This window comes from Rhinopithecus bieti, unplaced genomic scaffold (genome assembly GCF_001698545.2).
Source record: "Rhinopithecus bieti isolate Rb0 unplaced genomic scaffold, ASM169854v2 scaffold_41913, whole genome shotgun sequence".
NCBI classification, from domain to species: Eukaryota; Metazoa; Chordata; class Mammalia; order Primates; family Cercopithecidae; genus Rhinopithecus; species Rhinopithecus bieti.
The window spans coordinates 730,402-744,842 of NW_016818964.1; the positions used below are offsets into that span (position 1 = coordinate 730,402).

General features: G+C 38.4%; 1 protein-coding gene across 1 annotated transcript in view; it reads left to right on the top strand.

Moving 5' to 3' along the window:
- Positions 1-7,273, top strand: part of CPSF2 (cleavage and polyadenylation specific factor 2) — a 33,838-nt gene extending 26,565 nt beyond the window's left edge. The window contains exons 12-16 of the mRNA XM_017857963.1: positions 1,076-1,228; positions 2,258-2,483; positions 3,568-3,867; positions 5,703-5,837; positions 6,244-7,273. Coding sequence (XP_017713452.1) covers positions 1,076-1,228; positions 2,258-2,483; positions 3,568-3,867; positions 5,703-5,837; positions 6,244-6,336 — 907 coding nt within the window. The 3' untranslated portion in view covers positions 6,337-7,273. The remainder of the gene's footprint in view (positions 1-1,075; positions 1,229-2,257; positions 2,484-3,567; positions 3,868-5,702; positions 5,838-6,243) is intronic.
- The last annotated feature ends 7,168 nt before the right edge of the window (positions 7,274-14,441 follow it).

Sequence of the window (14,441 nt, forward strand, 5' to 3'; positions counted from 1 at the left end):
AATTTGATCTTTCTAGTCACATGTACGTGGTTAGCTTCTGAGTACCTCAGACTGAAGACACAGAAGACTTGTAACTTGAAACATAAAAATAGAGATGCTGAGAAACATAGAGAATATTAGGAGAAAACTGGCAGTTTTATGACTTAGTTGTGTAAAGGTTTAAAAACATGATCACATGATCAAGACTTTTTTTCCCCGCTTAAAAAGAGAGGAAGATGTAGAATAGGAAGAACTTTGGGGCTGTGCATGGTGGCTCATGCCTGTAATCCCAACACTTTGGGAGGCCTAGATGGAAGGATCACTTGAGCTCAGGAGTATGAGACCAGATAATATAGTGAGACCTCCATCTCTATCTTTAAAAAAAAAAAGAGAGAGAACTTTGGATGACTGGTGATTGCATTACCAATGGATTATGTCTTAAGTATTATACAAGTTTTATGAGATTAAGAGGAATATGATATAGCATGAGTGAAACCATGGAAAATTTACAAAATCTATACTCATTATTAGAAAAACAACTGCAATCACGTGTTGTAATTGCAAATTTGAAAACACTACTATCCTGTGTAAAAAAAAAAGAGAGAAAAAGAAAAACATAATACAGGCTGGGTGTGGTGGCTCACGCCTGTAATCCCAGCACTTTGGGAGGCCGAGGCGGGCAGATCACGAGGTCAGGAGTTCAGGACCAGCCTGACCAAGATGGTGAAACCCCGTCTCCACTAAAAATACAAAAAAAATTAGCTGGGCGTGGTGGCAGGCCCCCGTAATCCCAGCTACTCTGGAGGCTGAAGCAGAGAATTGCTTGAACTGGGAGGCGGAGGTTGCAGTGAGCCAAGATGGCACCACCACATTCCAGTCTGGGTGACAGAGCGAGACTCCATCTCATAAAAAACAAAAAATGCAATACATACAGTCATCTGGTAATTGATATGAAATTTCATTGGCTTTGGATGAAATGTATATTTAAATCTTGAGATATGTGAGGACTCCAAAAATTACGCCGCCTACTAGTTATATATGTTATGTAGTATTAGCTTGCTTTTTTACTGCTTCTAATTAGAGACTTATTATTTAGACCAGAGGATTTCTTGGTGCCAGAGCTTCAAGCTACTGAAGAAGAAAAAAGCAAATTAGAATCTGGTTTGACAAATGGAGATGAACCCATGGATCAGGATTTATCTGATGTTCCTACTAAATGTATTTCTACAACAGAGTCTATTGAAATAAAGTAAGTGCTTCTGTGACATTTTGAAAATAGATTATAAGATAAAATTTCAAGCATTTGAATTATATAATTTACATTATTTCAAGCAAAATTTCTGAATATTCTTTAGTAAGTTTGTGCTTTTAAAATTTATTTTTGTAGGAAGAGACTTGTGAAATATGGTGGCATGATATTTTCTCTTCATTAATGATATTGAATGCCAAAGTAATTGAATTGGTGGTGAGGGGTGTACTTAAATTGTAACATTAAATTGTCCATTTATATGAAGAAAAATTATTTCTGGCCTTTTTAGTCTGTAAGCAGGTGAAAGGGAATAGTGTAACTCACAGTTTAATTTTTCTGAGTCACTGCTTGTTTCATAAAATATACTCTGTGACTTAAACATCTCTAAGACCCTAATGTCTGGAAAATACTGTTGTGATCTGAAGTAGTTAGAAACCTTTTTCCCCCACTTTCTACTTAGTTAAATAATACCAGTAAATGATCATTTTGGAATTTTTTTTTAAGTCATCAGAGAACAAAGTGTTTTATTTGTTCAGTAATATCATTTAGTATATATTTTTGGGTGTAGATAAGATCTAAATAATACAGATAGGGCTGGGCACGGTGGCTGATGCCTGTAATCCCTGCACTTTGGTAGGCCGAGGTAGGCGGATCACTTGAGATCAGGAGTTTAAGACCAGCCTGGCCAACATGGTGAAATCTCATCTCTGCTAAAAATGCAAAATTATCCCTGTGTGGTGGTGCACACCTATAATCCCAGTTACTTGGGAGGCTGAGGCAGGAGAATTGCTTGAACCTGGGAAGTAGAGGTTGCAGTGAGCGAAGATCATGCTACTGCACTCTAGCCTGGGCAAAAGAGTGAGACCCAATCTCAGAAAAAATAAATAAATAAATAAAAATAAATCATACAGATAGTATAACACATGTGTATTTCTCAAATCCTAGTGTTATATGTTATATACATGATAAAAGCCATTTTTTTTAAGAATTATGTGAAAAGTTATCTTGAATAATCATATCTAATTACAGAGCCAGGGTTACCTACATAGACTATGAAGGACGCTCTGATGGGGATTCCATTAAGAAAATCATTAATCAGATGAAACCACGACAGTTGATCATCGTCCATGGCCCACCAGAGGCCAGTCAGGATCTGGCAGAGTGCTGTCGCGCCTTTGGTGGGAAAGATATTAAAGTGTACATGCCAAAGCTGCATGAAACAGTTGATGCCACGAGTGAAACTCACATCTACCAGGTAAACGTGCCAGGAGTTGCCAGTGAGTAGAAGTAAGTACTTTTTGTGGCAGGTTAGGACAGATAACATTAGAAATACAGAGATGTGTGAGACAGACAGACATGGATGGTCTCCGCCCTAGCAGTCCTGATACAGTATGGGGCTTAGAACAAGGAAATACCGTTTATCACGTTGTTGTGCCTCTGAGAGAAGAAGTATAGGATGCTATGAGAGTATTAAGAGGGGAAACCACCCACCTTTAGAGGTTTAAAAAAGGTTTCCTGCAGGAAGTGATAACTAATCCTAACTGTTTAGATGGGTTGTCAGGACAGACAGAGTAGGGAAGTGGGGGAAGAGCATTCTAGGCAGAGGGAACCATATTTGCAAAAGTACAGAGGTGAGGAAAATGATTGTTTAAGAATTAAAAGTTTTAGAAGAATTCCCAGATATCAAGGTTCTACTCCTAATTGGAACAAATGGAGACGGATGCCGAATATAGGACTAGCGCAGTAGAGAGATAAACTTTGGTAATGGGAGATGGTGTCAGTTTAAGGCTGGAGTGATGTCTATATCTGGAAGAAATGGATGTGCACGTACCAGGCAGGAAATTTATTCTGGGCAGAGTAAGAAGAAGCAACCTTCCAAGAATATGGAGATATGAAATTCTGAAAGGACAAGCAGTTCGGTACCTAGTGAAGTATGCCAAGTACTAGAGGATGGGACTGATCAGTGGTTCTCAACCTTGACTGTACATGAGAATCATCTGGGGAGCTTTGTGAGGGTCAGAGGGATTCAGTGTTCTGGTCTTAGTCTTACCAGTTATGTTAGAAACACTAGATACCAGGCTCTGATACCCTTTTTGTTTTAATTGCCATGTGATTGCATTTTGTAGTCAGGGTTAAGAATCTCTGTTTTGGAAAGTAGGCAGGGGCCCAGTGATCTGCAAGGTAATGAGGTCATTGCAGGTCATTGTGAGGCTCAGATAAGTGAAAGATTTTCCAATTTTAACATATTACCAGAGGCAGAGAATGTTAATAGGTTATATTTAATTTGTTAATCTGTATTCTGTGGGTTTTATTTCTCTCCCCCTCCTTTGCATATCTAGGTGAGATTAAAAGACTCACTTGTCAGCTCTCTTCAGTTTTGTAAGGCAAAAGATGCTGAATTAGCTTGGATAGATGGTGTCTTAGATATGAGAGTTTCCAAAGTGGACACAGGGGTTATTTTAGAAGAAGGAGAACTAAAGGATGATGGAGAAGACTCAGAGATGCAAGTGGACGCTCCCTCAGATTCTAGTGTTATAGCACAACAAAAGGCCATGAAAAGTCTGTTCGGAGATGATGAAAAAGAAACAGGTGAAGAAAGTGAAATCATTCCTACTTTGGAACCCTTGCCACCTCATGAGGTAAAAAAAGCATGTGCTTTTTTGATTTCTTCCTGAATTTGTCATCCTTCTAGTTTTCGTGTCTTTTGGTTTCTTTTTTCCCCCTTCCAAAACTAAGTGGGTCTGTGGAAGCTTTTATATTTTTAACCATTTAAAATATGTGTCAGCTGGGGGCAGTGACTCACGCCTGTAGTCCCAGCATTTTGGGAGGCTGAGGTGGGAGAACTGCTTGAGGCCAGGAGCTCTAGATCAACCTGATTAACATAGTGACACCCTGTCAAAAACCTAGCCGGCATGGTGGCATGCACCTGGAGCCTCAGCTAAGTAGGCTAAGGCGGGAGGATTGCTTGAGCTCAGGAGTTCAAGACTACAGTGAGCCACGATTGTGCCACTGCATCTAGCCTATATGATAGAGCGAGACCCTGTCTTGAACATAAAATATGTCTCACATTTGGGCTGATTTTGGAGTTTTTAAAAAAGAGAACTTGCAACGTGCTTCTGCGTGTTTGTCTCTGTGTATATATCAATTCTATACAGCTAAGGAATGACATATCTTTAGCAAATCTTTTAAGGTACATAATTGTTTCATGATTTGTTTTTTGGTATGGATTTTTAAATTTAAGTTTGATGAGTGTGAAGATCACCTGCCTGCTTCCAGTCAGGAGATTTATAGTTTTCTAAGAAAGTCATACTGGTGTGTTTTTTTGTTTTGTTTTGTTTTTTTTGAGATGGAGTCTCGCTCTGTTGCCCAGGATGGAGTGCAGTGGCATGATCTTGGCTCACTGCAACCTTGCCTCCTGGGTTCAAGCGATTCTCCTGCCTCAGTCTCCCAAGTAGCTGGGATTACAGGCATGAGCCACCGGGCCTAGCTAGTTTTTATATTTTTAGTAGAGATGGGATTTTGCCATGTTGGCCAGGCGGGTCTTGAACTCCTGACCTCAGGTGATCCACCCACCTCGGCCTCCCAAAGTGCTGGGATTACAGGTGTGAGCCACCGCCCCCAGACGAAAGTCATACACTCCATTTTTTTTTATGTTTCATTCAGTTCAAATAACTTTTGGCTTTGATATAGTTAGAAATCTTTAATTAAGTGTAGATATAATTTAGTCTAGCATTTACATATTCTTGAGAGGTATCTAGTTAACTAGCAAAGATTCTAGGTAATTAAACTTGGAAAAATATTAAAACTATGAATCTTACATGCATGTCAAGTGATGTCTTCAGCCCTACTATGAAATTAAGAATAGAGAGACAGCCTCTGTCGCTGGATTCCCTTCTAGTATAACCCTCAAAATTGGGAGGAGGAATTAGAATGTTTTTTTCTTCTGTTCTAAAGCTAAAGCTCTTCAAAGTAATGTCAAAGCAGAAAGCAGCAGCATTAGGGAAGAACCACTTTCCTTACTGATTGTAGAACCTGTGGCATCCATTGCATTTGCTCTGAGGAAGGAGGGACAGGGAAAATGGGATTAAGGAGGAATTGTCCTTTGAAGTAAGCAAATGACTGGGATCTAGAAAATGAATTTTTGGTTCAGTCCTGCCCGTGGCACTCTAGTTAATCCCCTTAGGCAAGTGGGTGAGTGAAGAGCATAGCATTACCAAATGTCTCATAATGAGGCATGACTAACAAAACTGATTGTGAAACAGAAAATGTGAAGGGCTTTGTAAGGTTAAATAATGGGGTAAAATGTAGAATAACAACTTGGAATGTGATTTGCAGTCTTGAAATGATCTGTCAAAGGACTTCAGGGAATAATAGAAAATCTCTTAGGGCTCATGTAATATTTTACTTTATTCAGTACAGTTGTATGTCTGGTGTTTTACTTGAAGTTATTCTTTCCCCTTTGACCTTACCTAAGGTTCCTGGACATCAGTCAGTTTTTATGAATGAACCAAGACTGTCAGACTTCAAGCAAGTTCTCTTACGGGAGGGGATTCAAGCTGAATTTGTAGGAGGTGTACTTGTTTGCAACAATCAAGTAGCAGTCCGCAGAGTAAGTGTGTTTTCAGTAAGGGCTGAATTGAACACATACTTCTGATGTTTTGTCATTTTGGAATTCTGTAATTCTTGATTGGTATTTTCACAAAACTGAAGATCAGTAATTTATATTCATGATCATGACCTCAAAGGCTTACAGAAGTCTTAGTGACTTGAAGGCTTATGAAAGACTCTTGAAGAAGTGGTATATAATTTTATAGTAAATTTTAATTATTTGAATCCTGTGACATTTATGTGTCTGTGTAAAATTCATGACTTCAGTATTATATCCATATGCTATGAATCAGAGCAACCCGTGTCCTGACCAATCATAAAGTAATCTATTTCATATATTTCAGTTTTTATGTCTGCATATTAATGAATAGAAAATGTACTAAAGATTTTTTTTATTTGGTTTCTAGACGGAAACTGGACGCATTGGATTAGAAGGCTGCCTTTGTCAAGATTTTTATAGGATAAGAGACCTTTTATATGAACAATATGCCATTGTATAAAAGACATGATGTCAAGAAGGATCTGCTTGACCTTTCTAAGAAAAAGGGATTCTTATCTTCCTTTGAGCTTTTGATGTTTGGTTTTGTAACATACAGAAAGAATCTGCCAGAAAAACTTACATGTATTAGATTTTTAAAAATATAAATAGAGAACATTTTGCAAATGCTCAAATGAGCATTCTGTCTTTTGGCTTTCAGAGTGATAGAGCTCCTAACAGGTGTACAGGCCCAAGAGTTGAAGGTGATTGGTTTTCTTTACAAACTCCTTGTTCTAGAAGGGCTTTTTACTTGAATAAAACAATGCAACTTAGCAAACCAATTCATGGCCTTAGAGAAACATTTTTGCATGAGTTCTTACAAACTGTTATATTTTCTGGAATGATAAGTGAGAATTATTTAGAAAAGACATGCTCAAAAAAAAAAAAACTAAACTGATAAAACAGTTTTTTGAAGTTTATTTTTAAAAGCATACGTGCTATGACTCTTTCCAGTTTGAATATGCAATTGTTTTCTGCCTATATTTCCCAGTGATTTACTCTAGGGTAAGGTACTACACGTTTGGTTCAGAAATCAATTTTTATTTCTCCTATATCTTGTTTTATCAAGATTTTGTTGTGGCATTTCAATGTAAATTATAACACCATCATTTGAATATACATAATTCAAAAGAACTCCTTGATGCAGTATAGTCTTAAGGGTTCTGCATACCTTTTAGAAACATCTTAGCCATCAGTTAGGTCCTGTATTAAACTGTTTAGTGCTCTGTTTTTAAGAAAACAAATGTTGAACCTCACACTTTTATGTGGTGACAGTATAATTTAATTAAAAGGTGTAAATGTTTTCATCTCTTAGGCTTGCTCTCTCCAAAGGTCACCCAAGCAGTTGTTGGATTTTATACACATTACTACTAAAATAATACTGAAGTTGGATAAGGTTATCCTTTCTGTGTTTGCGTCTTTCTTGTGACTAACCACCCTGATATAGTATAAACCACTGTGTTCAAGAGTAAAAACAATATATGCAATTTTCATTGAACTTAAGGAGTGAAAACCATGTAAACTATTGAAACTATTGTAATCCATTAATGCTTTTTAAGAAGGTAGCTTGATCACGGCAGACCTTGATGTTTATTTCTCAAATGGTTAAGCCCTCTTCTTTACACTTAGTTGTTGTTTTTTTGTTGTTGTTGTTTTTTTTGTTTTGTTTTTTTTGAGACAGACTCAGCCAGGCTGGAGTGCAGTGGTGAGATTTTGGCTCACTGTAACCTCTTCCTCCAGGGTTCAAGTGATTCTCCCACCTCAGCCTCACAAGTAGCTGGGACTATGGGCACATGCCACTGCACCTGGCTAATTTTTGTATTTTTGGTAGAGACAGGGTTTCACCATGTTGGCCAGGCTGGTCTCAAACTCCTGACCTCAAGCGATCCATCCACCTAGACCTCCCAGAGTGCTGGGATTACAGGCATGAATCACCACAACTGGCCTACCCTTAGATTTTTGGAAGGATCGATATTCTTATTTAACTATGTATGGAACAACCCAGTAATGTCAGACTTGACTTACTATTTCATTCTCTTTCAGATGCTTACAAAGCTTCTATTGTAGATTATAGTGTTAATGCAAAGTTTACAGACTTTTGATATGGAAAACCAGATATACAAAACAATGTTACAAAAGGCAGATATAACGAGTATGTTTTCTTTTTAGTGCTTTGGAAAATTTTCACTTTAACTCTTATTACTGTATAGATTAAGCCCTATAATGCTATTTGTATTCCAGGGGAAAGAAAATCTGAATTTGTTTCATGGTTTAAAGCATCTGGTTTACATACTGTATTGTAATACTGATATGGTTTGGCTGTGTCCCCACCAAATTGAATTGTGTTAATAGTTCCCATAATCCCTATGTGTTGTGGGAGGGACCCAGTGGGCGGTAATTTAATCATGGTGGCGGTTACCCTCATGCTGTTCTTGTGATGGTAAGTTCTCATGAGATCTGATGGGGTTTTTTTTTTTTTTTTTTTTTTTGAGACACAGTTTCGCTCTTGTTGCCCAGGCTGGAATGCAATGGCATGATCTCGGCTCACCACAACCTCTGCCTCCCGGGTTCAAGCAATTCTCCTGCCTCAGCCTCTTGAGTAGCTGGGATTACAGGCATGGCCCACCACGCCTGGCTAATTTTGTATTTTGAGTAGAGACGGGGTTTCTCCATGTTGGTTAGGCTGGTCTCAAACTCTTGACCTCAGATCGTCCGCCTGCCTCGGCCTCCAAAAGTGCTGAGATTACAGGTGTGAGCCACAGCACCTGGCCCGAGATCTGATGGTTTTATGAAGGGATTTTCCCCCCTTTGCTCTTTACTTCTTCCTGCTGCCATGTGAAGAAGGACGTGTTTGCTTCCCCTTCCACCACGATTGTAAGTTTCATGAGCCTCCCCAACCTCCCTAATTGAACTGTGAGTCAATTAAAACTCTTTACTTTATAAATTACCCAGTCTCGGGCAATTCTTTATAGCAGTGTGAGAACAGACTAATATGAATACCAATATTGAAAAATTGTTTCTTGCCTCACCTTTTTTTTGTCCTATGAACAGGAATTAAATTTTAAAGTATTGCCTTAAGATGACTGTGCTAAATAATAGTCATTGCAACAGCAATAGTTTTACCTGTTTCTAGATGACAATATTACTAAAATTTCCCAAATGAAGACTTTGTTTTAACTTCTGTTACTTCAGAAAATATAAATTTTAAAATGACTATGAGATAAATCATGAACTCAGTGGAATTTTCAGATGAGATGGGGCACGTTCAGGGTGGTATGGCTGTAGAAGGAATTTTCAGATCTTTATTATTTAGAAGCAAGTATAGGTATAACGTGGACTATCAACTGATATCTGCAAATAATTTGGTTAAAAAGAAATTTTGTAGTATTTGTTACAGTAGGATTATAAATGTCAAATATCATTGTAAACATTTCCATATTTTTAGAAATATCTTGGTGGCCTGAAACAGAAGTGAGGAAATCTACTTTTTAAGGTGAGCCATTTGGCTTTTAAAACATTGAGATACAATTTACATAACATAAAATTCACTCTTTTAAAGTGTACAATTCATTGGTTTTAGTATATTTGCAGAGTTGTCCAACTATTACCACCATATAATCCCAGAACATTTTCATCACTCCAAAAAGAAACACCATACCCACTACCAGTCACTCCTCATGCCCCCATCCTATGACCCCTGGCAACCATTAATCTACTTTCTGTCTCCTTGAATTTGCATTTTCTGGACATTTCATAAAAATTGAATAATACAATATATGATCTTTTATGTTTGACTTCTTTCGTTTAGCATAATGTTTTCAGAGTGCATCACTGTTGTAGCGTGTGTCAGTACCCTTTTTGTGACTGAATATTATTCCATTGAATGGGTATACCACATTTTACTTATCCGTTCATCTGTTGATGTATATTTGAGTTGATTCCAAATTTTGGCTATTAAGAAGAACGCTGCTGTGAACATTCATGTGCAAGTTTTTTTTTTGTATGTACATATGTTTTCAATTTTCTTGGGTATATATCTAAGAATTAGAATTGCTGGATCATACAGTAATTCTGTTTAACCTTTTGAGGAGCTGCCAGGCTGTTTTCCAAAGTGGCTACAACATTTTGCATTTCCACCAGCATGTGTTTGAGGGTTCCATTTTCTCATTCTTGGCAACACATAATTCCCTTTTTAAATTTTAGTCATAGTGTGTGTGAAGAAGTATCTCACTGAAGTTTTGATTTGCATTTCCTTAATGACTGATGATGTGGAGACTGTTTCCATGTGCTTATTGACTATTATGTATTTTGGAGTAATGTCTGTTCAAATCCTTTGTCCATTTTCAATTTGTTTATCTTTACTGTTGAGATATAAGAGTTTTTTTAAAATATATTCTGGACACTAAACCATTATATATTGATTTGCAAATATTTTAATTCCGTTTTGTGGCTTGTCTTTTCACTTTCTTGGTAGTGTACTTTGAAGCACAAAAGTTTTTAATTTTGATAAAGTCCAATTTGTTTTTTTCCCTTTGGTTCTTTGTGCTTGGTTATATATATATATATGTGTGTGTGTGTGTGTGTGTATTCAAGCGATTCTCCTGCCTCAGCCTCCTGAGTACTGGGATTACAGGCACCCACCACCATGCTCGGCTAATTTTTGTATTTTTAGTAGAGACATGGTTTTGCCATGTTGGCCAGGCTGGTCCCGAACTCCTAACCTCAAGTGATCCACCAGCCTTGGCCCCCCAAAGTGCTGGGATTACAGGTGTGAGGCACCTTGCCTGGCCTTGGTTTTATATATTAAAAGCCATTCCTTCATTCAAAGTCATGAAGGTTTACACTAAATTTTTTTTCTATCTAAAAAACCATTCCTTCATCTAAAGTCATGAAGATTTACACTCTTTTTTTTTTCTAACAGTTTTATAGTTTAGGCTCTTATAGTTAGGTCTGTCATTTATTTTAATTATTATTTTTTTTTTTTTGAGGCAGGGTCTCGCTCTGTCATGCAGGCTGGTGTGCATTGGTGCAATCACAGCTCACTGCAGCTTCAACCTCCTGACCTCAAGGAGTCCTCCCACCTCAGCCTCCCAAGTAGCTGAGACTACAAGTGTGTGCCACCATTTCTGACTAATTTTTAAAATTTTTTTGTGAAGACAGGTTCTCACTCTGTTGCCCAAGCTGGTCGTCTCAAACTTCCAGAATCAAACAATCTTCCCACTTTGGCTGCCAAAGTGCTAGGATTACAGGCGTGAGTCACTATTCCTAGCGTTAATTTTTGTATGTGGTGTGAGGTAGGGGTCCAGTTTCATTTTTTTTGCATGTGGATAACTGGTTATCCCAGCATCATTTGTTGAAAAGATTATTTCTCCATTGATTTTTTCTGCCACCCCTGTTTAAAATCGGTTGCCCATGAGTGTATGGGTTTGTTCTTGGACTTGAAATTATGTTTCACTGATCTATATATCTATGCTAGTACCACATGTCTTCATTACAGGAGCTTTGCAGTAACTTTTGAAATCGGGGAAGTGTGAGTTCCCCAACTTTCATTCTCTTTCAGGATTGTTTTGACTGTTCTGGGTCTCTTGAATTTTCATGTGAGTTTAAGATTCTGCTTATTGATTTCTTTTTTTTCTTTCTCTTTTTTTTTTTTTTTTTTTTTGAGACAGCATCTTGCTCTGTCACCCAGGCTGGAGTGCTGTGGCTCAATCTCAGCTCACTGCAACCTCCCCCTCCTGGGTTCAAGAGATTCTCCTGCCTCAGCCTCCAGAGTAGTTAGGACTACAAGCACGTGCCACCACGTCAGGCTAATTTTTGTATTTTTAATAGAGATGGGGTTTCATCATGTTGGCCAGGCTGGTCTCGAACTCCTGACGTGAAGTGATCCGCCCGCCTCGGCCTCCCAAAGTGCTGAGATTACAGGCATGAGCCACCATACCCAGCCTAAGATTCAGCTTACCAGTTTCTGCAAAAAAGCCCACCCATTTTTAATATGAGGTAAAAAGCAGTTGACATTTATCACTTAGAGTCTTTTAATATTAGGGCTGAAAGGGACTGTAGAACTCATATAATTTAACCCACTTATTTTAGTATTGAATGAATGGCCCTGTGCAGGGAAAGGGATTTGGTTGAGGTCCACACAACTGTTTAAAGGCAGAGTTGGGATTGGAACCAAGTCTTAGAGAATCCATTGTTGCTTCTACACTGCATTATTGCTTTGGTTCCCTAGTTTACATTCACTTTGCTTAGGAATAATATGTTCAGTTTATCTTCTCTAAGAATGGCAGCTGTTATTTAGGACAATGGCATGCTGAGAAATAGATTGATTTCTATTCTATATTGTGTCCAGTAAAGGTCGGGGGAGAAAGAGTAAATCTTATCTTCTTCTGTACTTTTCTTTGATTAATATAAGATTCTGAGTTTTATCAGAAGATTATTGTCCTTTAAAATATTGATGAACTGATTATGAACTGATTATCACTTAAAGGATATAAATAGTGGGTGATTGAGAGGCTGATTGCAGTTTTTTATTTATTTATTTTTTTGTAGTAACCATAGAATGAATGTAGAATGAATTTGCATTCAATAATGGGAACTAAGGTCAGGCGTGGTGGCTCACGCCTGTAATCCCTGCATTTTGGGAGGCCGAGGCGGGCGGATCACTTGAGGTCAGGAGTTCAAGACCAGCCTGGCCAACATGGTGAAACCTCGTCTCTACTAAAAATACAAAAAATTAGTCAAGCGTGGTGGTGGGTGTCTGTAATCCCAGCTACTTGGGAGGCTGAGGCAGGAAAATCACTTGAACCTGGGGAGGTGGAGGTTGGCAGTGCAGCCAAGATCATGCCACTGCCACTCAACCTGGGTGACAGAGCCGAACTCTGTCCCCACCCCCCACCCCCGCAAAAAAAAAAAAAAAAAAAAAAGGAACTAGAGAAGAGAACATTCACATCTTCCCACCTGGGCAGGTTCCAACCAAATGTTTATATTATTTTTTTTACCTCCTCTTTTGTTTTTGTCTCACTTTAATCACTTTGTGTTTATGTGAAAATACCAAAATTACCAAAATGTAAAACCCAGGGCTTTGCTGGAAGTGAGAGTATCTTCTTGGCTTTTCCCTTTCTTTTCCTCCCCACCACTATACACACATGCACACACAGCTCTATTTTTTGGTGCTTTTCATTCATTGCTCACTCCCACTTCATTTTAGCTCTTGAAGTCAAAATGTGATTCCAAAGAGCAAAATAGAAGTTTGGAGAGTTTGAAATCTCTCCTCGTGGCTGGACGCCGTGGCTCACACCTGTGATCCCAGCATGTTGGGAGGCCAAGGCAGGCGTAGTGCTTGAACTCAGGAGTTCAAGACCAGCCTGGGCAACATGGTGAAACCCTGTCTCTACAAAAGTAGAAAATTAGCGGGGCATGGTGGCTATAGTCCCAGCTACTTGGGAGGCTGAGCTGGGAGGATCACTTGAGTCTGGGGAGGTTGAGACTGCACTGAGTCCTGAATGAATGAATCCATCTCTCTCTCTCCATATAGTCGAAGAAAACCAAAAGTGTATGTGCTTTTTTGTGAAATTGTTAGGGATTCCATGAATCCTACTAAAATTTTTAATAGTGATAATTTCTTTTTTTTTTTGAGGCGGAGTCTCGCTCTGTTGCCCAGGCTGGAGTGCAGTGGCACGATCTCGGCTCACTGCAAGCTCCGCCTCCCAGGTTCAAGCCATTCTTCTGCCTCAGCCTTCCGAGGAGCTGGGACTACAGGCACCTGCCACCACGCCCGGCTAATTTTTTTGTATTTTTAGTAGAGATGGGGTTTCACCGTGTTAGCCAGGATGGTCTCGATCTCCTGACCTCGTGATCCACCCACCTCGGCCTCCCAAAGTGCTGGGATTACAGGCTTGAGCCACCGAATAGTGATAATTTCAAGTGGAGAATATATAAAAGATTCGTGAGACCTTCCTACCTCATTTTCTGAGGTTATGTTGACTTTAATATCCAGTTTATCATAGATGTTTTCTTTTTTCCCTGACATAATTGTTATGTTAAAAACAGAAAAAAGGAACCACATATTATACATTCAAAACTATCAAATGTAACGCTGTGGGAAGCTTTTTATTCCAAGGGTGCTGCCACTGCCCTTGTTTTAAATATTTTTGGGACTTCATTTCTCTTCAGGTGTATTTAACAAGCTTATTAGGAATATTGTAAATTATTTTAGAAACACATTGTGGTCTTGGCCTCACGTGGCATTGCCATTTGTTACTACATGACTCCCCACACACCCTAAAAAGAAAAAGGACTTTAAAAACTTTCTAAGGACAAGCATTTGCTATCATAGTTGATTTTTAAATTTTACATTAACTATTTAATATCAAACTATAAAATGCAAGTAGTGGAATTTTACTTTTAGAAAGTATCAAATTATGTAGATAATGACAAAGTTATAAAGTTACTATAATTTCCAACTTCACCCATAGGTCATAGTATAGTTGAAATTTCATATTTAAATATCAAAACAAATGTCTAAAGAGATTGTGTAAATTCTTTATCAGTTATAAGGAAAAACCAAAT